Source organism: Salmo salar, chromosome 03, assembly GCF_965601325.2.
Source record: "Salmo salar chromosome 03, fSalSal1, whole genome shotgun sequence".
NCBI lineage: Eukaryota > Metazoa > Chordata > Actinopteri > Salmoniformes > Salmonidae > Salmo > Salmo salar.
The window spans coordinates 72,484,522-72,508,587 of NC_138293.1; the positions used below are offsets into that span (position 1 = coordinate 72,484,522).

General features: G+C 43.6%; 1 protein-coding gene across 2 annotated transcripts in view; it reads left to right on the forward strand.

The window, feature by feature from the left end:
• Nucleotides 1-433: 433 nt before the first annotated feature.
• The window catches only part of LOC106601442 (putative sodium-coupled neutral amino acid transporter 12), a 79,388-nt gene continuing 55,755 nt past the window's right edge, over nt 434-24,066 (forward strand). Inside the window, exons 1-8 of one of the 2 annotated variants that reach the window (XM_045720271.2) lie at nt 434-559; nt 2,240-2,312; nt 10,888-11,009; nt 11,674-11,755; nt 12,997-13,084; nt 14,696-14,782; nt 20,368-20,467; nt 22,020-22,116. In XM_045720271.2, the coding sequence (XP_045576227.1) occupies nt 2,268-2,312; nt 10,888-11,009; nt 11,674-11,755; nt 12,997-13,084; nt 14,696-14,782; nt 20,368-20,467; nt 22,020-22,116 (621 nt within the window). In that variant the 5' untranslated portion in view covers nt 434-559; nt 2,240-2,267. Of the gene's footprint in view, nt 560-1,513; nt 1,701-2,239; nt 2,313-10,887; nt 11,010-11,673; nt 11,756-12,996; nt 13,085-14,695; nt 14,783-20,367; nt 20,468-22,019; nt 22,117-24,066 lie in introns of those variants that run through there. The other variant, XM_045720270.2, reaches the window with a different exon arrangement.

The window sequence follows — 24,066 nt, forward strand, 5'->3', positions numbered from 1 at the left end:
GCGAAACAGACCAGCCCAAGGTTTGGGGTTTGGGAAGTCAATGAGAGAAGTGAAATTGTTTTATTTTCTCGAAATCTAAAGGCACGACCTACATTCGAGCCAATGTCTTAAGTAGCTGAACGTATTACTCCAACCTCAGAGTGACAAACTGATACGTTTTCATTTTCGTTATCAAACAACTTTATATACAAGGTTATATAAAAAAGGTTGCTGTATCGAATCCCCGAGCTGACAAGGTAAAAATCTGTCGTTCTGCCCCTGAAAAAGCTAGTTGACCCACTGTTCCTAGGCCGTCATTGCAAATAAGAATGTTCTTAACTGACTTGTCTAGTTAAAAAAAATATATATATTATACATGCCTTTGATTTGACGGCTTGCACATGCGCAGTACGGCGCGAGAGACCGTTAGACCCAATGACGTGTTTCTACGCATGATCTTAGCTAACCAACTTCGCCATGACATCGCCTACAGGTGTGATCGGGAATTTCAGTTTTAGCCTATCTTTGGTGTTCCTCATAATAAGAACGTGACATCTTTGACCGGGATCTGAAGCATCCGGTATGTATTATATGACCAGAGAGGAAGCATAGAAGGCAAATCTGTCTCCCTCCAGCAGGTGGCATTTTTTCGCCTACCAATGAGTGTCGAATTTGGCCAACCTAAAAATGAATGGCTTAGTGGATCCATAAGGTTTATTTGACCGAATAGAAGTTTCGTAATGCTTAAGTTGTTACGAGTGTACTGATATAAGTGACATGACATCGCGGCAACTTTGCGAAAAATCACTTTATATAGGCGTTGTCTCGAAACAGCTATGCATATTCATAGCATGACGAGTCTAGTTTATGCCGCATTCAAAACAAATAGGAACTCGGAAAATACGAGGTCAAATCATGACGTCGGCGCTCTAGAAAGCGGCACGAGTTCGAATTCAGAGTTGGATGACCAGTCGGATTTCGTTTTTTTTCCCCAAGTTGCCAGTTCTTTTGAACGCACGGAAGTCAGAGATTTACGAGTTCCCAGTTAGTTTTGAACGCGGCAGAAGCATATCTCTCCATTTAATACAGGCATTTGACGTCAACTATAGTCATCGAATTTTAAAAATATGATTACAATAATCACATGTATCCACCAATGCAAAGAAAATAGGCCGCTAGACAGCCCACCGTGCCGCTTTATGGACATCGTCTCAATCGTTAGGGCGGAGAGACCTGTCTCTTGTCAGTATATCCATAATCTTTGATATGACTCACTGTGGCGTTCAGAATTGTCGTCTCGTGACCTAGTAAATACTAGATAAAACCCTAAAATTATTTTTAAAATGTCATTTTAACCATAACCACATGCCTAACTTTAAATTAAGACCAAAAGCACATTTTTTGTTTCATACATTTTTACGATGTATTCATTACGCCAATTCTGTTGCAAAACATTTCTTTAACGGAAGCAAACGCAACGAATCGGAGGAGGGTCCTACCTTGATTTGTCCAATAGAAACTCTCGTTTTGCAACTGTTTGGGTAATGATTACACCCCTGTTGTGCACACAGTCATTGAATGTGCATGAGATAGTATGTAAAGTGTATTGGCGGAGGATGTTTATTTTCTGCACGAGTTATTTATTATTGACATTCGCTGTCTTTTGGCTTGAAATTTAGTTTTCTGGTTTAATTACCCTGAAAAAGATTCACTGAACGCAGGTGCGTGTTGTTTACATCTTACTTTGACTTTGTTAATACTGTTGCAAGTGCTTAAACACTGTCTAGAGATGATAAACGTAACTAGATAACCAGTTCAACGCTCATACTAAATCTAGCTACAGTACACATTATCGTACTAGCTACAGTAACGTTAGGCTGGAGAATGTGTCTCTAGACAGTGCTAGCTACTTACTGCTGTAACTCAGTTAGCTCGCTAAACAACCTGCCCTATTGTTAGCCAACTAATGTTAGCTAGCGTAATTGACGTTATCTAGTGAGTGCAATACATTTATGCCACATAGCAGCAGATATAATGGCCTTACCCAACTACTCAAGACAATGCATCACTTGTGTGATGGCATGGAATAGTTAGCAGTGCTAGCTAGCTATTTGCTTTCTCACAAGGTGTTCTGCATTTTTCCTGACAGAAACTAGATTTGTATAAAAGCGGTATCTATGAAAGTGAAACATTATGTGATTGGTAGGACACATTTTTGTCAATAATTTGATTTAGGATTTGCCATTACTGTATCTTCCAGGTTGTGATCTCCAGTATTGGTGCCCATCATGGCAGGAGGCATCACAGAGACCGGGGAGCTCTACTCCCCGTATGTGAGTATCAGTATTAGACCCTGCAGTGTTATGCTCATTCTCTTGTTTCATGTCAGGTATTTGGTGTGCATTTTTTTATTTTACAATATTTTTGTAAAATGTCACTCCTAACAAATGTCACTCCATATACGAACTTATACATACAAACAACAACTTCCAGACACACACAAACAATGACTACATCTCATCTGCCCAGACCCGCATGCTCACACCCCCATCCTTAGTGCCTGTATTATTGTTTGCCACTTGGCCTGAAATTGTATCAATTTGTTTTTCTCTGTTGCCCATGCCTTTTCAATATTTACATAAATAATTCGATTTAAAAAAAAAAATGTGTTAATGATTGACGTATTGATTTGATTTACAAGTCTTCAGATAAAGTTTTTTGAAATTTGAGTGATGAGAAGAGAATTGTCCAGCCTATTGGGTGTCTCACTACATCCCCCTATGTCATGTCTTAAAATATGCAGACAGAAGGATTAAAAGTAAGTTTACATTGTAATACTTATGACAATCAACTTTCTAGCTCCGCCCACAACTTCCAGACTTTATATAATTCCCAGAAAGCATGGATTATTGAGTCATTATTAGTTTTACACTTAAGACATGACTCTGCCATTGTGCTGTAGAATTTGTGAATTTAGTCTCTAGTGTATATATATTGTATATATTAGTTTATACTGGATTAAGTGTAAATGTTAGTTAACTGTAATGTCGTTAGTGATATTCCAACTTTCCCTCCATCTTGTTCCATCATCAGTTATTTTTTACATCATTGTTCCAATATTTCTTTTTCTGAAGAGATTGTCAGTTGGATGTGGTCTCTGACAGGTTTTTATATCTTCCCTATCATATGAACATAATTTTCTTACTCAAATAAGATTCCCTCAAGGTTGCTCTGATGTCGAAAAAAAATTTCAAATCAACATTTTCTGATGTGTAACTTTTAAGTGTGCTGTAAATTCTGAAGAGAGGTTGACAAATGTATAATGGATAGCAAATGCTGAAAAATGATCTAGGCTAAATTAGTTCAAGTTACCTGTATGAGTCCAAAGTCCACACAATATGTGACAAAATTATTTAAAATAGTGATGTGCACCTACTCTCGTATAGATTACATTTTTATCCCTAAAATGTTCATGAATTCTGCCTCTTGTACAATCGGACCCATAGCACTTTCAGATCACGCCGTTGTCCGCATCCGCTTTGACCTCTGTAAAAACATCCCGAGATCAAAGAGCTGGAAATTTAACACCTCCATGCTATCAAATGAAGCATTCCATACATTTGGTCACTACATGGATAGACAACTACACACAAGACAAAGACTCCTGTTTCTCCGGCCAAATGTGAGACGCTGCCAAAGCCACCCTAAGAGGTCATCTGATTGTATATGATTCCTCAGAGAAAAAAGCAATGAAAGCACACAGGTTAGAGCTTGAGAAGGAACTGGAAGTACATAAACAAGCTCCAGTCAGCGCCTCCTGGATTCAACTTAAAGCAGCTAAAGCAAAACTAAACTTGGACTATACTCGGAGAGATATTGCATACCAATCATGGCCATCTGAACAGAAGATGACGAGGTCACATATGATCCAAATAAGATACATTTAACGTTTCATAATTTTTACTACAAATGTATATGCTTCTGAAAGGGCACATTCAGATGCAGAACTCCATTCCTTCCTAGAGGGAATCTCGCTACCAAAACTGAGACGAACCAAGAAGATCTCAACTCCCCTTTCACTCCCGAGGAGGTCTTAGCGGCAGTTATCTTCATGCCACCTAACAAATCCCCAGGCCCAAACAGATTTCCCAGAGTTCCACAAAGCTTTTTGGCCACTACAAAATAATTACCATACTGCTCGACAAGACTAAACACTCTTCTTCCCAAAATAATAAGTGTACCAAACTGGATTTATTAGAAACAGGTACTCTTCTGATAACATTCGCCGTCTTTTTGATATTATAGAGTAACTAAACGCACGGAAGACCCTTGTACTGCTGGCTTCACTGGATGCTGAGAAAGCATCGGGCTCCCGAGTGGGATATGGCACAAGACAAGGATGCTCGCTGTCCCCTCTCTCTAAGCGGGTGATGTCTTACGCTACATATCCAATCCTGAGAAATTCCTCCCTTCCATTTCAGACACAATTTCTCAGTACGGCAAGTTTTCAGGATGTAAGATCAATTTGAATAAATCCATTGTTTGCCCTCTCAATCTTACCAGCTCTATGAAGACACTCTGCCTGTTCCAATGGAAGACACAGGCTTTCAATACCTTGGAATCTTTGTAACATCAGATCTGAATTGCCTTTTCAACTACCACTCCTGGATCGAATCAAGAATGACCTCCGAACCTGGATCTCCCTCCCAATTAGCTTAGTCAGCAGAATCAATGTTATCATATCAACATACTCCCTAGATTGAACTATTTATTTCAGATGCTTCCATGCTATCTCAGTTTCATTTTTCAAAACAACCAACCAACGCATCACTATTGTTCAAAAGTTTGAACGAAAAGCACTTTTTTTTTTGTCCATTTAAAATGACATCAAATTGATCAGAAATACAGTGTAGATATTATTAATGTTGTAAATGGCTATTGTAGCTGGAAATGGCTGATTTTTAATGGAATATCTACATCGGCATACAGAGGCACATTTTTATCAGCAACCATCATTCCTGTGTTCCAATGGCACATTATTAGCTAATCCAAGTTTATAATTTTAGAAGGCTAGTTGATCATTAGAAAACCCTTTTACAATTATGTTAGCACAGCTGAAAACTGTTGTCCTGATTTAAAGAAGCAATAAAACTGGTTATCTTTAGACTAGTTGAGTATCTGGAGCATCAGCATTTGTGGGTTTGATTACAGGCTTAAAATGGCTCTAACCAGAATATAAAGAGGAGGGTGAGGCCCCGGTGCACACCTGAGCAAGAGGACAAGTACATTAGTGTGTCTAGTTTGAAAAACGGACGCCTCACAAGTCCTCAACTGGCAACTTCATTAAATGGTACCAACAAAACACCAGTCTCAACGTCAACAGTGAAGAGGCGACTCCGGGATGCTGGCCTTCGAGGCAGAAAAAATACAAGGACATTTCTAAGTGACCCAAAACATTTGAACGGTTGTGTATATGGGGCAATAAAAAACCTAGAATCAAGTTCTCCACGCTATCGAAACCTGAATCTAAGGGTGGTCTTGCCCTTCCCTGCCTTTAAATCAAATTGGATTTGTCACATGTGCCGAATACAACCTTACAGTGAAATGCTTACTTACAAGCCCTTAACCAACAATGCACTTTTAAGAAAAATACCCCCCCAAAAATAATAAATAAAAGTAACAAATAATCAAAGAGCAGCAGTAAAATAACAATAGCGAGGCTATATACAGGGGGTACCGGTTAGTCTAGGTAATTGAGATATGTACATGTAGGTATAGTTATGAAAGTGACTATGCATAGATAAGAGTAGGAGCAGTGTAAAGGGTGGGGGGGGCAGTGCAATTAGTCTGAATAGCCGTTTGAGATGTGCAGGAGTCTTATGGCTTGGGGGTAGAAGCTGTTTAGAAGCCTCTTGGACCTAGACTTGGCACTCCGGTACCACTTGCCATGCGGTAGCAGAGAAAACAGTCTATGACTAGGGTGGCTGGAGTCTTTGACAATTTTTAGGGCCTTCCTCTGACACCGCCTGGTATAGAGGTCCTGGATGGCAGGAAGCTTGGCCCCAGTGATGTACTGGGCTGTAAGCACTACCCTCTGTAGTGCCTTGCAGTCGGAGGCCGAGCAGTTGCCATACCAGGCAGTGATGCAACCTGGCAGGATGCTCTCAATGGTGCAGCTGTAGAACTTTTTGAGGATCTGAGGACCCATACCAAATCTTTTCACTCTCCTGAGGGTAGTGGTTTTGTCGTGCCCTCTTCACGACTGTCTTGGTGTGCTTGGACCATGTTAGTTTGTTGATGTGGATGCAAGGAACTTGACGCTCTCAACCTGCTCCACTACAGCCCCGTCGATGAGAAGGGGGGCGTGCTCGGTCCTCCTTTTCCTGTAGTCCACAATCATCTCCTTTGTTTTGATCATGTTGAGGGAGAGGTTGTTGTCCTTACGTTACATGGTCAGGTCTCTGACCTCCTCCCTATAGGTTGTCTCATCATTGTCGGTGATGAGGCCATACTGCTGTTGTGTCATCGGCAAACCTAATGATGGTGTTGGAGTCGTGCCTGGCCGTGCAGTCATGAGTGACCAGGGAGTACAGAGGGGACTGAGCATGCACCCCTGAAGGGCCCCCGTGTTGAGGATCAGCGTGGGGGATGTGTTGTTACATAATATTACCACCTGGGGGCGGCCCATCAGGAAGTCCAGGATCCAGTTGCAGAGGGTGGTGTTTAGTCCCAGGGTCCTTAGCTTAGTGATGCGCTTTGAGGGCACTATGGTGTTGAACGCTGAGCTGTAGTCAATGAACAGCATTCTCACATAAGTGTTCCTTTTGTCCAAGTGTGAAAGGGCAGTGTGGAGTGCAATAGAGATTGCATCATCTGTTGGAGGTATGCAAATTGGAGTGGGTCTAGGGTTTCTGGGATAATGGTGTTGACGTGAGCCATGACCAGCCTTTCAAAGCACTTCATGGCTGCAGACCTGAGGTGCTATGGGTTGGCAGTCCCGTGTGGCTCAGTTGGTAGAGCATGGTGTTTGCAACGCCAGGGTTGTGGGTTTGATTCCCACGGGGGACCAGTATGGAGAATAAAAATACAAATAAAAAGTATGCATTCACTACTGTAAGTCGCTCTGGATAAGCGCGTCTGCTAAATGACTAAAATGTAAATGTAGTCATTTAGGCAGGTTACCTTGGTGTTCTTGGGCACAGGGACTATGGTGGTCTGCTTGAAACATGTTGGTATTACAGACTCAGACAGGGAGAGGTTGAAAATGTAATTGAAGACACTTGCCAGTTGGCCAGCGCATGCTCGGCGTACACATCCTGGTAATCCGTATGGCCCTGCGGCATTGTGAATGTTGACCTGTTTAAAGGTCTTTCTCGCATCGGCTGTGAAGTGCGTGATCACACAGTCGTCCGGAACAGCTGATGCTCTCATGCATGTTTCAGTGTTTCTTGCCTCGAAGCGAGCATAGAAGTAATTTAGCTCGTCTCGTAGGTTTGTGTCACTGGGCAGCTCGGCTGTTCTTCCCTTTTTAGTCTGTAATAGTTTGCAAGCCCTGCCACATCTGATGAGCGTCGGAGCCGGTATAGTACGATTCGATCTTAGTCCTGTATTGACGCTTTGCCTGTTTGATGGTTCGTCGGAGGGCATAGCAGGATTTCTTATAAGCTTCCAGGTTAGAGTCCCGCTCCTTGAAAGCAGAAGCTCTACCCTTAGCTCAGTGCGGATGTTGCCTGTAATCCATGGCTTCTGATTGGGGTATGTACGTACAGTCACCGTGGGGATGTCATCGATGCACTTATTGATGAAGCCAGTGACTGATGTGGTGTACTCCTCAATCTCATTGGAAGAATCCCGGAACATATTCCAGTCTGTGCTAGCACAACAGTCCTGTAGTTTAGCATCTACTAAGACCACTTTTTTTTATAGACTGAGTCACTGGTGCTTCCTGCTTTTATTTTTTCTTGTAAGCAGGAATCAGGAGGATAAAATTATGGTCAGATTTTCCAAATGAAGGGCAAGAGAGAGCTTTGTATGCGTATCTGTGTGTGGATTAAAGGTGGTCTAGAGTTTATTTTTTTTATTTTTTTCTCTCTCTGGTTGCACATTTAACATGCTGGTAGAAATTAGGTAAAATGGATTTAAGTTTACCTGCATTAAAGTCCCTGGCCACTAGGAGCGCCACCTCTGGGTGAGCGTTTTCCTGTTTGCTTATGGCGGTATACAGCTCATTGAGTGCTGTCTTAGTGCCAGCATCGGTCTGTGGTGGTATGTAGACAGCTACAAAAAAATACAGATAGTGTGGTCTACAGCTTATCATGAGATACTCTACCTCAGGCAATCAAAATCTAGAGACTTCCTTAGATATCGTGCACCAGCTTTTGTTTACAAATATACATAGACCGCCACCCCTTGTCTTACCAGAGGCTTCTGTTCTATCCTGCCGATACAGTGTATAACCCACCAGCTGAATGTTATTCATGTCGTCGTTCATCCACGACTCGGTGAAACATAAGATATTACAGTTTTTAATGTCCCGTTGGTAGGATATACGTGCTTTTAGTTCGTCCAATGAATTATCCAGCAATTGTACGTTGGCCAATAGGAGGCAGATTAGCCACTCTTCGGCGGATCCTCACAAGGCACCCCGATCTCATTCCGCTATACCTCTTCTGTCTTTCTCCTGCAAATGACGGGGATGAGGGTATGTTCGGGTGTCTGGAGTAAATCCCTCTCGTCCGACTCATTAAAGAAAAATTATTCATCCAATTCAAGGCGAGTAATCACTGTACTGATGTCCAGAAGCTCTTTTTGGTCGTACGAGACGGTAGCAGCAACATTATGTACAATTGTACTACTGGTCTGACCAAATCAGCAACATGTTAACATGGATCACAGACAGAGAAGACTCAATGTGGATTCAGATAGAGGCCCAATCCCGTGGTTCATTTCTCCTAAGCTCAATTATATTCATTAATGACTTTAGTGATGTGGGGAACATACCCAAAACCTTTGCTTTACAACACCCTACTAGCATGGAAGGACTGCAAGGAATACCTTGGCATTTCCTCCCAGATATGCTCTCACTTGCCTATAGTAAACAACCCAGACTCGCCAAAGCCCAGAGTGATGCAACTTTCATCTTTGGCATACTCTCAGGACCTATTCAGACCTGTCATCAGAACGCAACTACACTGAAATCCTTTCAAGAGCTCTGCAGGGAATTCGATGTGCACATTTTTTGTTGTTGATATCTTCAAATTAGACACTTAATTTCCTCATTCTCTTCCAAGGGGAGGTTTAGAGCTCATCTCAATTAAGTTGAGACCCTTCTTGCTACAGCACAATCCATCAAAGGCAAAATCTCCAATATCTATAAATTCCTATACGAGAGTGTGGGTTCCTCCTTACTCTTAAAATAATCTGTGAAAAGGACCTTTGTCTGATTATCAGTGAGTTATGAGCAGAGGTTTGCGACAGGGTATACTGGTCCTCTACTAATATAAAAATGAAAGTATATAATTACACATTTTTGTTCAAATTGTATTACACCCCAGTGAGACTCCATAGAATGAATACAGAGTTTTCCTTATTGTAAAATATGTACCTCTGTTGGTAGAACTTATATGCATGTATTTTGGAGTTATGGAGAGATCTGGTCATCTATACATACTACTGCATGTACAGTTTGATATGAACTCGTGTCTCTATCTTAATGTTCAGCAGGACTTTGTTCTTGATCCAGACAGAGAGAATTTGTTTAAGACTATCACATACTTTGCTATAAAATGTATTCTCCTGCTGGGGGCTTCTAATTCCTCCCCTGCATTTTAAAATGTGGCTTGACCAGATTGTTGACTTTCTTCCTCTTGAAAAGCTCACTTACGACCTCCGCAAGAGACAACCCAAGTTTGATAGACTCTGGTCTCCACTACTCAACTATATTTCAAACTGGACAGAGTGAATGGGGTGATTTAAGGTGTGTGTGTGTGTGTACAGGAAGTGTAAGTTGCTCTAAAGCTAATTATTTACTTGTTGTCTCCGCTACAGCTGGAAATGTCTAACACGATTACTGATAGTGCTGCTGCAAATTTGTTTGTTTGATATTTTATTCTATAATTTGTCTGCCACATCTGTGAATATGGAATGTGCTCTTGTTTTTCAAATCAACAAACAAAACTTAATACATCTTTAAATTATACAATAGTGATGTAGAGCAGAAATGTTGTGGGGAGCACGTGCGGTGGTTACTCATCTAGTCAGGACACTGAAAAGAGGAAGAAGGAATGCTTAGGCAGTGAAAAAGGCTACCACTGATGAACTTTGATGACCCAAACCATAAATTCTGTTTAGCAAAGCATTATTGTGAGGCCTGTCTAGGTATGTCACAAGTTTCTGCAGGGACTGATATCAGCATGGCTGTGTCTGCTTCAGCTGTTTTAAGGCTAGTTGTCTTGTGGTTAAAGTGCCCCTTCTAGATGAAATATTAACGGACTGAAGGAATGGATAGGGATAAGGGCTTTTTAGTGATCTGACCTTCTGTTCACTGGTCTATCTGTATGTCACGGTGTCAGCCCTACGTCTTTACTGCTAGATGGGACTGTAATAGTCCACAGCTGAGGACAGTGTTTGAATAAGATCAAGATAATGTCTTCAGTTGACCAGTGCGTTGCAACTTGGCAATGTGAGGTCAACATGTTGTTCTTTACACCCGTGCTAAACTGTCGCATGATTTCCAGGGTTCAAACTTCACTCCGTTGACCAGAGTGTGGTGTTACGTTAAGTGAAGGGAGGATAATGTCCAGTAAACAGGATCGTCCAGACGTACTGGCCTCATGTGGACCCCCAAGACAACGACCCCCTCTAATAGAGCACTCCCTTGGTCTAACTTCTTGTTCTGTGTCTTTGCAGGTGGGCTTGGTGTACATGTTTAATCTGATCGTGGGCACGGGGGCACTGACGATGCCCAAGGCCTTTGCCCAAGCAGGTTGGGCGGTCAGCCTGGCGCTCATCTCCTTCCTGGCGTTTATGAGGCGAGTTCCTCGTAGGCTCACTGCCTTTCCATTCATTTCCACAACTGTTGCCTTTCATCCACTTCCCCAGCTCTCACTTTAGTTTAAGCACACCATAGCACAAGAGTAATTCACCATATTTAATCCTTATCCTCCACACCTTGACCTCCCTATCATATGGGATGCCACTGATGAGGCGTGTCAGTAATCTTGCAGGGAACAACCAGAACAGGAGGAGTTGCAGATGAGTTGATGCAGCGTGTCAGTCAGCAGGAGGAAGTTGATGATGTAGGATGTGTTTCATTAGGGTAGTATATGAGGAAAAAGGGGAGACAGTGGACACACAGAGATGCAGATCAGAGGTCAATACTTTAGCTTTGTGATGTGGATTTAAATATACACTGTGCCTTTTAACAGTTTCATGTTTTTATATTGCTTTGTTTTTAGATGGTTGAGATCTAGAGATCCAATTTTATCACCAAGGATAGTGTGCAGTTAGGCAAGGTCACAAACTACAACAAATACAACACAATGATATTCTATGACAGTTGTTGACAATGGATCATACAATTCTACATTTGTATAACATTGTTATGCTCAGTTCATAATATGTGTAGTCTCTTTAGGGCTAGTTTTTGTCATCTGAATATATTTTTCTGAACCCACTTTGTTTAATTTTCATCAGTTACATGACCACTACGTTTGTGATCGAGGCCATGGCAGCGGCCAACGCTCAGCTGCGCTGGAAGAGGAGGGAGCAGGAAGAGGCGAGTTAGCAGATATAAATAACCAACAGGTGGAAGTAATGGAGGAAGAGTGATAGTCGACACTCAAACATACTGTCTTTTCCAGTGACCCCCTACTCATCAAGTGAAGGCCCAGATTCACTAGTTCACTACCCCTTAAACCTCAACACCTTTACAGGAAGAGTAACCTCAAGGTGCTCAATAGACCATTAAAGAATAATATGGGGAATGGAGCGCTTGCCACTCCCACAAATCTGTGATTAAACAAGCCTTGTAGTGTCCTCTACTGACTCACTGGGGGGGCAATTTAGTTTTGAATCATTGTTACTTTAGTCATTTTAAATACTAGGGGAAAGTCATCTCGTGCAGAGATTGATGGAACTGGTGGAGTTCATTATATTTTTTACAGAAAAGCAGCAAGTCATTTTGCCTAATGCCCAAGGTTTCCACTGGAGGAGTTATGAGCGTAAGGACATTGGGTCTGGCTTTGACAGAGCCCCAAACCCCATGGCCTTGATTCATGGCTCACTTAGTCTTCCTCCAACATTTCCTCCCACATAATGGGAAGAAGGGAGGCACAGAGTGGGAATGTTTACCCTTGAACATTCTTTATTTCTTTCCGCTCGAATGAAGCACATAAAAAAAATTAAGCCGTTCCTTTAAAGTGATATACTGGCCGACATTTTCTGAGAAAGTCCCATAAAAGTGTATTAGTTTGATTTTGGGGGGGACTGACTCAGCATCTCTCGGATGTGACGGAGAAATAGGATAGATCTGCTCTTTTCACTCAGCCAAGGCCACTTCTGTCACTTTGATGATAGATGCTTCGTTTCTGTTGCTGGCATATTCTCTTCCAGTGAGCCACCCACTTCTTAGTCTCTCCCACACCCTTCCCAACCAACTGTAGCTGCTGTTGTTAATTCAACTGATAATGACATCCTCAATGTCGATTGGTAATTGAGCATTAATTAATATAAATCTGTAGTGAATTTGGTAGATGAAGAGTTATGGGAGGGTGTCAGATAGGCGCTCATATCTATTGTATATGAGGGGGAAAGCTCCCTCATCCTCCCCGGCATATTCCAGCTGTTCCAGACAATTTCCAGATGCTGCTCCCCTCCACGTCACATGTCCAGTAAATAAAACACAGTGTTAATAGGTTGTAAACTGACTGTTGTTGGCACTGAGCAATAGATTAGGAGTGAAGTCAGTGTTGGGTGGAGGCAGGCTGGTTATCCTCTTTCCATCACCCTCATCTTCAGGTCCAAGACAGCGACTCCACCTCTGATTATTCGGATGATGATGTCCAGGGACGATCAGAGCCAGAGATGAAGCCCATTTTGTCAGTCCGTGAGTATAGTGTTCCCCTCATCCCTCCTGAAGACTAGACACACTGCTTAGGTCGTGTTAAGAATGTGTTGAAAATAAGGTACACTACATGGCCAAAAGTATGTGGACATCTGCTCGTCAAACATCTCATTCAAAATCATGGGCATTAATATGGAGTTGGTCCCCCCTTTGCTGCTATAATACCCTCCACTCTTTTGGGAAGGCTTTACACTAGATGTTGGAACATTGTTACAGGGACTTGCTTCCTTTCAGCCATAAGCATTAGTGAGGTCGGGCACGGATGTTGGGAGATTAGGCCTGACTCAGTCATTCCAATTCATTTCAAAGGTGTTTGATGGGGTTGAGGTCAGGGCTCTGTGCAGGCCAGTCAAGTTCTTCCACACCGATCTCGACAAAGCATTTCTGTATGGACCTTGCTTTGTGCATTTGGGGGCATTGTCCTGCTGAAACAGGATTGGGCCTTCCCCAAACTGTTGCCACAAAGTTAGAAGCACAGAATCATCTTGAATTTTATTGTATGCTGTAGCGTCAATATTTCCCTTCACTGGAACTAAGGGGCCTAGACTACTGAACCACAGCCCCAGACCATTATTTCTCCTCCACCAAACTTTACAGTTGGCACTATGCATTCGGGCAGGTAGCGTTCTCCTGGCATCCGCCAAACCCAGATTCGTCTGTCGGACTGCCAGATGGTGAAGTGTGATTCATCACTCCAGAGAACGCGTTTCCACTGCTCCAGAGTCCAATGTCGGCAAGCTTTACACCACTCCAGCCGACGCTTGGCATTGCGCATGGTGATGTTAGGCTTGTGTGCGGCTGCTCGACCATGGAAACCCATTTCGTGAAGCTCCCAACGAACAGTTCTTGTGCTGACGTTGCTTCCAGAAGCAGTTTGGAACTCCGAAGTGAGTGTTGCCACCAAGGACGGACTATTTTTACACGCAATGAGCTTCAGCACTCGGCGGTCCTGTTCTGTGATCTTGTGTGACCTACCACTTCGTGGCTGAGCCGTTGTTGCTCCTAGACGTTTCCACTTCACAATAACAGCACTTGCAGTTGACCGGGGCAGCTCTAGAAGGGCAGAAATTTGACAAACTGACATGTTGGAAAGGTGGCATCCTATGACGGCGCCATGTTGAGAATGGACACCCTTCAAATTTGTGGATTTGGCTATTTCAGCCATGCTAACAGGTGTCTAAAATCGAGCACAAAGCTCGATTATAGAAGAGCTCAGTATGAGCCATTCTAGTGCCAATGTTTGTCTATGGCGATTGCATGGCTTTGTGCTTGATTTTAGACACCTGTTAGCATGGCTGAAATAGCCAAATCCACTAATTTGATGGGTGTCCACATACTTCTGGCCATGTAGTGTATATGTGAAAACATTGAGTCTTGTGGAGGATTCGGAATTCTCTTTTTTGTCGTCCCTCCTTTTTGAAGGTCTCAAATCTTAAGCATATGTTGATTATGACATAATCAGATCAATCATAAATTGTATGTATCCTCCATATGTCATTGGTTAATGTCAATGTTTTATAGAATGAATGACATCAGAATCACTCGGATTGGAATGACTCACCACTGCGTTCTCATGTCCATGCATTATCACAGAGCGAACAGGAGGAGGACACGTTGATCACTTTGACATTGTGGAGAGGGTAGAGATGGGTCAAATGGCCTCCATGTTCTTCAACAAAGGTAAGAGCCTATCCTCATTCAGTACTTTGAGTGAGGGGATATGATGAACCCACACTCCGTTATTGAATGAAGTGTTGCTGATGCAGCTATGTGCAGGGCATGGTAAAACCTGTCCTCCTTGTCTAACAACTATGGAGGAGTCTTGAAGGTTGTGTGGGATAATTTGGAGACAGTTTCTTAACCTTTTAAATGGGAATCATTGTTAGGTTCTAAAAGTGAGGCTGTTAGCTCTCTAATGGGGTGCAATTGTACACTGAGTGCGCAAAACATTAGGAACATCTTCCTAATAGTGAGTTGCACCCCCTTTTGTCCTACAAGGTGTTGAAAGCGTTCCACAGGGTTCCTGGCCCGTGTTGACTCCAATGCTTCCCACAGTTGTGTCAAGTTGGCTGGTAGTAGATCTCTACTAGTAGCTCGTTCCATCTCATCCCACAGATGCTCAATTGGATTGAGATCTGGTGACTGGGTAGGCCACTGCAGTAAGCTGAATTCACTGTCATGTTCGTGGAACCATTCCTGGACAATCCTAACCTTGTGCCATTGGGTATTATCCTGATAATAAAAAATTCATTTGCAGATGGGTACACTGCTGCCATGAAGGGATGCACCTGACTGGGAATAATGTTCAGATATCTTGTGGCATTCAAATGTTCCTCCATTTTTATCAAGGGGCCCAATGTATGCCATGCAACACACCCCACACCCTTATACTACCACAACCACCACCAGCCTGCAATGTTGATACACGGCATGATGGATGCATGTACTCGTGGTTTTCTCCATTCCCTAGTCTTCCCATCACCAAGAACCAGGGTTCTTCAGATCAGGCAATGTTTTTCCAATTTTCCAGTGTCCATTGTTTTTGCTCCTTAGCCCACTGCAACCGCAGTTTCTTGTTTTTTGCTGAAAGAAGTGGAACTTTAAGGTCGTTGGCTGCCATACCCCATTTATGTCAAGGTACGACTAGTTGTGCATTCTTTTATGAGTCTTTGGGCACCAATGTTGTACTGGACTAACTGTAGCCCGTCTGTTGCGCTGTACAATTTGTCAGCCTCCTTTGTCCTCTTTCATCAATGACCCGTTTTCGACCACTGGCCTACCGTTGGCTGGATGTCGTTTGGGTGGTGGATCATTCTTGACTCTCACAGGAAACTGTTGAGCATGAAAAACCCAGCAGCGTTGCAGTTCTTGATACATACCAGCTGCGCCTGGCACCTACTACCGAACCCCATTCAAAGGCACTTAAATATTTTGTCTTGCCCATTCACCCCCTGAATGGCACACATACACAATCTGTGTCTCAAGGCTTAAAAATCCTTCTTTAACCTGTCTCCTCCCCTTCATCTACACTGGTTGAAGTGGATTTACAGGTGACGTCAATAAGACTGACCAGGTGAAAGCGATGATCCCTATGTCATGGAAACGGCAGGTGTTCCTAATGTTTGGTACCCTCAGTGTATATGGCTAAATGGTTGTATTTCCCAGGCCATCACACTGCTGCTGTTTTAGTCTCCCCAGCGGTGTGTGTGGGCCTCCTGCAGGCTGCACTAGCGGCGGTGAACATGTTAAAGCCTGAGTGATGAGCTAATTGAAAGCAGAATCATGTTCACCTTGAACCAGAAACAGAACACCCTTGCTGATTTACATTACTCACCAACGTCAGAGTAGACACTCCTCGGTGTGCTGGGCCCGCTCACTACCCCCTCCCCACCCTCTCCTCCTCTGCTGGCAGGTCGGGCTGTTTCTCAAGTAGTATTAACCAGGTAGGTGACTCAACAGTCTGCAGCATACATGCCTGCAGCGCCAATACTTCAACAGCATCGCTTTTGTCATCTCTGATGATAAAAAGGTCAAACCGTTCTGCTTCACTCTGACAATGTCACCTGTGTGCAGATCTCTTCCTGTGTTGAGATCCGGCTCTGGCCACTAGGTGGTGCACTTGGCACACTCGCACACAAAATGATTCACTGACTCACACAAAGCCAGGCAGGCATGCAACATGCTGTTAGAGAAGCAGTGTGTTGTTCCCTTGTGGAACACTCTGGCTGCAGTCTCTTTTTTCCTCTTTCTCTCAGCCCTATTAAAGTTGATGTGTTAAAACACTCTTTGGTGATGACCTCTCCCTGTGTGTGTGGACTGTCTGGTGTGTTGTCCTCGGCTGCGGGTGAGGCGCCACAAGGAAGTATCGATCGGTGGCAGAGATAAGAGTCCCCTCTATCTCTCTGTGTGATGTGGGAGTGCTGCCCAGTGACTCTAATCAGAAATGAATTAGATAGGCACTGGGCCCAGCGCGCATGAGAGAGGAGTGAGAGATGCAGCTCTTTGTCTCAGCTCAATGGCACTCCAGCATAATGGAAGTCTCATTTGTCTCTCTACCCAGATCTCCGCTGATATGAACTCTTCTTTGTGTAATTAGTGCTGGGAGGTAATATAAGATTAGTGGTATGTCTGATCAGGGAGTTTTACTGGTGTGGTAAAGCTGTCATGCATTAAAACAATCTCTTGTATTTTTTTGGTTGAGGGATTGGTTAGTGGAGTGTTATTGAATGTGTTGTTGGAGTTAATGGGCTTGGTTGTGTGAGTGAAGGGCTGAGGCCTGTATTGGGGAAGGGCAGCTCACAGAGCCAATCAGCTGGCCTCTTGAATCCTTACTACCTCGGGCCGGTTTTGGTTATTGATGGGACTGTTCGACCGCACTGGGCACCACTGGCAGGAAAGGCACTTTTTCACATGATGCGCAGATTTGGTGTGGATGTGTGGGGGAATAATATTTCTTTTTCAATGTTTATTTTTTTTTCTTCTCTTTCCCGCTTCATGTATTTGAAAAATAATCACCATGAAAGGGCATTCGACTTCCTCCTGAGCTAAAATTGTCGTAGCAGCAGAGCAAGCTTGGAATAAGACCGTGGGTATCGGCCCCGCCGGTACTGACAGGAATTTTGATGGGGGCTGGTTTATCAGCGGAGCAGCGAGGAGAGTGTAGTGTTACTGTAACCTTCCCCATCCACAATTTGCAAGTTGATTAGAAGACGACTTTGGCTAAATCACAAAGGGGGGTGAACAACAGAGGCTGGTCTGTGTGTTCCTGTGCCCATCTCAGCCCACCGTCCCTCTAGGTAGAAAAGGCAGTAGAAGTGATGTATGGGGATATGGATGATGTATGGGGATATGGCAAACAGAGGGAGAAAGTACAGGCTCTATAACATGCACCACCCTTGACTTATCGAGACCATGGAGAGGAATACTAATCCAGTCTCCTTTATTACAAACCCCAGCTTTAATGAGTACCTAACACCGATGCATACATAAAAAAAAAAAAAAACTTGAATGACTTTTCTTAAATGTCATACTTGTATGCTATGAGGGGCACTGACAAACGCAAAATGGGGAGCAGCGCTGCCACTTAGAAGATAAATGGACATGTTTATGTCCGCCATTTCCCCCCCTCTCACCACCCCAATTACATAAGCCTCAACTAAAATAGTTTTCAATTCTCTATTGTATATGAACATAAAGGATGTGCTTTCCTTTTCAGAGGGCCTGCTGCTATTACTGCTCAACTCTATGATTACCCCAAGATCCCGATCAATATCCCAAGTTTTAGCACAAAGAATACATCTCACTCAATAAAAGCCCATTGGGTTTTCAAAATCAAACCTAAGGAAAGTAATTTCTGTTGCATCCAACAAACCACCTTTAGTTGTCAGGCTCTTGCATTCACATTCATGCCTGATGAAGCTCCACGATAGCAGAGCGGAGACCAGTACAGCTGTGGCTTCCAGCGTGGTTGGCATTCAACAAAATGGCTGTGGATGTTGGAAGGAAGCAACTTCCTAATGTACCTCTTCTTCTGGGAACCACTCCTTCCTCCTCCAGACCCAGCTAGAGAGGCTATCAGGGCCTCTGTCAGTCTGCAACAGTAGGGTGATGGATAGTGACGTGTGTCCGTGCCGCTAGGGGACTGAGTGGAGCTCCTAGGTGAAGAGTCATTTGCAGCAGAAGCGTGTGAGCCTCTGGCCATGGGTAATGGGGAGGTATTAATGACAGAGCCTGGCAGGGCAGCATCCTCTTGGTCATGCTGGGTCCTCACCCATCTATCGCTCACTGACAGGGGCAGCACAGGCAGCCCTGATTCCCCCTATCTGAGGCAAAAGCTCTAACAGGCTTTCTTTCCATAGCGCCAGATGGAGACATGCAGGAATGGTAGAGAGTACTGTACAGTGCTAACCTTTGAAAGTGGGGTTGTCGGAAAGGAGGTGAAAATGGAATGTGTACAATTGATGCAGAGAGAATCGAGTCCCCCCCCACCAACCTGTGAGATACTTTCATACTGTAATCAGTGTGCAGATCAATACTGATAGGTACAGTATAGTGTAATCACACACACTGGCGTCTTCTTGAGTTATCAATGTTTATTTTCCCCAGCCTGTGTTTTATGACCTCAGTGCACCACTGCACAATGATGTGATCAGATGGTCCTGGAAGAGAATAAACACAACCTGGCTACCAAAGTGCCCTTTGGTTCCCTCTCCCACAGTACTTTAGCACCACATTATCCTCAATGGAAGTAAGATGAGTGGTGGTGCTAGCTAGGTAAATGTTTGCTGTCATCGCCCTTTCCCACAGAATTTACCTGCTGTTAGATGGAGAGACTAACTCAAACAGGGCTGCAGCAACTTACTGTAGTAACTGTAATATAGCTTCATATCATAATGCAGTCTACTGTAAGTGTCCATCCAACCCTGTCATAAAACGGGTGATAACTGTTTTACAACTACATGGGCTTACCTGTCTGTTGGACCAACTAGTCCTCTTCCATGTCCCTTTTCTTGTTTCCCTCAGCTCGGCTGTGTGATGGGCAGCAGAAGGTTGCCATTCATCCCTTTACTCTCAGATCAGATGAATCAATTTAGCCCTGTAAAACTATAAACCCCTTACTTTTTATTGATTTTTAATGGACTCCACACTCTAATTTCCCTGTCAGTAATGAATTGGCTGCCAGGGCCAGTAGGACGCAGGAGCCTCCCACATGAGAACTCCAGTGTATGATGGATGCCTGGCACACCATGGCTATCGGTCTCCCGTTGTTGAAAGCTCTCAATCTCCGCTCGTTGCGCCAGCTTGGATGGGCCAGTAGTGCGAGGTGGGTGTGGGGGAGGTAATGAGGAGAATTTTCATCATGAAGTGATTACTTTCTTAATTAGTGTGATTAATATTCTTCCGGAGGAGCGGAGAAATGTGCTGCTGCAGTTGTGGCTGCCATCCCGGAGGGAGAAGCAGGAGATTGATGGAGGAGTGGAGGTGTAGAGATGGAGGAGATTGCCTCTGATGGAGACTGCACGTTCAGCTGTTGAAGTTTGACACAAGTTGCATTGACCATGTTTCATAATCAGGCATCTGACGGCTGTTAAAGATGAGGAATGTGTTAGCTAAGCTATCCCTGCATGTGTGTAGGCAGATTCTCTTGGAGATATGATGAATTGATAACAATGTCATATACACTAGAAATATATAATCTATGACATTTTATGTATAGATCCAGGTATAATCTGCTCATGTTTTAACTCTTTGGTTTTGTCTTTCAGTTGGTGTCAACATGTTCTACATCTGCATGGTAGTCTACCTGTATGGAGACCTGGCCATCTATGCTGCTGCTGTACCCATATCACTAATGGAAGTAGCCTGGTAAGACCAGCCAGCCAGCTTGCTGCTGATTCATTACATTCATGGGTTTCTTATTTGGGGGTATGATTTCAAGCAACTTTATGACTACTGTGGGTGCAGCTGACTTTCCCAAGTATTTGGAGCATTTACTTTTGGCAGGACAAAGCATATCCCTTTCTCTCAGTTCTGTTTTTGTCTCTGCACTTTGGCTGTTCCCTGATCTCCTGTCTCAGTAAAACTTTCTGATGAGGGGGCCTTTAGCCTTCCTGACCTCCCACCAGTGCTCTTGGCATTTACTTTTTGTTGACTGGCTCCCAGACAGGTTTTTATTACAAGTCCCCTCCACTGGCCCGGTGGGCTGGGTGACATCACATATTCCATATTGTTCCATTCTCAGACGGTATGACTTAGCCTGCAGATCTAAGGGAGACTCTTCTCTAGAGAAACTATTGTCCTGGTGTGAGACCACCTTAACCGTCAGGATCACAATTCAATTTGGTGTAGCTTTATGACAGAAAGATGATTGACTTTCTCATGGTGTACCAAAAAGTACAATTTCAACCAAAGACCCCCACCCCAAAAACTAAAGCGCGCTCCCATTTTGTCCAAATGACGTTAGAATATCAGTGACTTTTTTTAAGGGTTCAGTGAGACCTGGGAGTGCCATATAGGGGTTTCTTATGAACATAATGTGGTGAGGATGCGATCCTTAAACTTATAGAGATACTTAGTTTTTAAAGGTGAAGGTGAGTGAATACATTTCAATTCAAGATTACAATTTAACCACTTACCACATCAGAGGAAGTTCTATTAACATACCAACCTAATAGCATGAAAAATATACGTTTGTCCCCCTCTGACTCAGCGGGGTCGAAATGCCCCGTGGTAACTTTCTAGCTAAAATGTGAGGTGGAACAGACACTTAAAAAGGAATTACCCTATGGCACAGACCGGAGCTCCCCGCCCGACTGGCTCTGCCACTGAGGAGAGCCAGGCGATTGAGATCGCAGAGCGGTATCTCTTTGTAAAGCCTTGCCACAGCAGACTTCTCGGTGGCAGAGGCAGATTCTAATAATTATGTCCCATAATTGATGCTCAGTCTGCCGCACCTTGTTGGCAGCACTGAAAGAGTTTTGTGATTGCCTCAGAATGACAATGTGTAATTTTCCACCAGGAAGACTGGATCATCACTTCAGCTCAGTAAAGTCTTGTGCAGTGATATAACTTTTACTGATACTTTTCTTATACTCTAACCGCTCCGAGGTAGTAGGAACTGACCTCCCTGATAATCTAACCGCTCCGAGGTAGTAGGAACTGACCTCCCTGATAATCTAACCGCTCCGAGGTAGTAGGAACTGACCTCCCTGATAATCTAACCGCTCCGAGGTAGTAGGAACTGACAAGTCTGCAAAGTTTTATTAAATATGACAGGGCAGAATTACTCTTATCATTGTTTCATGTTCTTTTGCAACACTGTAAACTAGTCTTTCCTGTCGTATGTTATTCTTGGACTGATTTAATCTGATCATGAAGGGATCTGTAATGATCACCAGTCTGTCTGTTCTCTCTGTAGTGGTAACCACTCATGCAGTGCTGGCAGTGTGAAGTACGACGACACCGACTTGTGCTGGGGGCCTGTCACCAGGAAAGATGCCTACAAGGTGTTTCTGGTGAGTACGTACTGCACCCCTGTTTCTCACCCCTGTCCCAAAGGCCCCTGGAGGACACATGGTGTACCACACCTCTCTCTGTCAGCCCCTGCCATTGTGACTGAGCCCCAATGTGCCAACCCCTGTCTGTGTAAGTGTCAGCCTCAGCCCAGAGAGCCCCTTCCAGTTCGGTCTCCCTCTCACACCTCCCCTCCTGCAACCCTTAGCAAGTGTGTGTGCCCTTGAAGTCTTAAGAGAGCGAAACTCCTGTGATTTCCACTTTTGCTTTAACTTTGCCGGCCGACAGTGATAGATGTGCTGATCTCCTCCTGTATTATTTCCCCCCTCCACTGTTCTCCCTCCACCCTCACTCCTCCCTCCACCCTCACTCATTTTCAACAGAACGAGCATACCCAAACAATTCTCCAATAAATGCATTGTTGTTTTTTATCTCGTCTGGGATAAGCCTCTTACATCATGTCAACGAATTGAAATTATGCTGATTTATAATCTCCTCCTGTATTTTTTTGTTTACCTTGCAGTTTCACAAAGTTTCCTTTTAGGGAAAGGGACATTTCCACCTCTGTGTTAATTTATCTAAGTGATTGCTTCTTATTATAGTAGATGTTGAGATGATGTCTGCTTGGTAATATGTTTAAAAAAATGTACCGTATCTGACAAAGTCAACTGTTCTCTGGTGTTTCTTGAAGAAGTTGTCTCCTGTTATTAGTTTTGGTCTCTCCTGCTTACAGGCATTTGGACTTCTAGGGGCTTAGTTGTATTTTCTCCCATTTTCTTCTCCATGAAACCTTATTAGATTTCTTCCCGTGGTGGACTTGTCCTTAAATAAATGATTGGGCTTTGATAAAACATTCATCATTTTCTGTTAGCACACAGGGAGTGGAGTGTCTTCCTGCTCCTCAGCCCCCCTTTGTCTTTGATGTGCCTGGGTCAAATGCTCTGGCCCCTTAGCCACTGCCCACCACTCCCCATGATCACTTTAAATAATTGATTGACTATTCCTTTTAAGCCTAGCCACTCTCCATATACTGCTCTGTCCTGCCCAATGAAAATACCTCTCCTCTCCCACCTATGCTATGCCTGCTTATGCCCTCTGACACATCTCTGCCCCACCCCAAAGACCAAGGTGCCCTTCGTCCAAATGATGAGTCTATCTAGGCACAATGTCCGCAACATCTTTGCCATCTGAAGTCATTATGCAGCAGAGTATTTTCCTTTTTCCTTTTTCTTTACAACGTCCATATCATTTCACTGGAAGGCTTCAAGCTCCAAACTAAGTGACCTGCTTTATCAGCCTACTGCCAGTCTCTTTATGAACTGAGTGAGTCAGAGGGTGCTTTAGTATTGACTCCTATTATATGCTTAATCAGACTTTGGAAAACATTGGAACAGTTGTCAGAAAGGCTGACAATACGGCATTGGGAAATGCTTCATTATTTTGTTTTGGTTTAGCTAAAGAATTGAAATGAGCCTATTCATATATTATGCCGTCCCATTCTTTGAGTGTTTTGAAAAAGGCATTTCAAAAAGAACCATAATTACAATTCCTAATTACTTTTTTTGTTTTGGTTATGCAATTAGTTTGACTTAGTCTTGAGCCTCTAAGAGGGTGTAGGCATTAGCAAACACACTGCGTTCAATATGTTAGCATTAGTTGCTGCTCAGTTGTTGTATACCAATGGAATTGCTCAAAGCTGGTCTTTGAACTATGTTCAGGAGGTTCTCTGTGTTTCAGTGGTCATTCTATCTGTTAATGGCCTTTCTCTCCTGTCCTCATCAACCACATTTCTCTCCTCACCATCACATCTTCTCAACCTCAATCGAGTAGTCTCTCCTGGCAACAGATTGTCAGTTAATCCTCCATTTGAACCTTGACTAGGCATTTGTAGCTCCCAGTTCTATAGGTGTCATTGATAAGGGGCTTTAATCCCATGCTATGGTATTATCCGT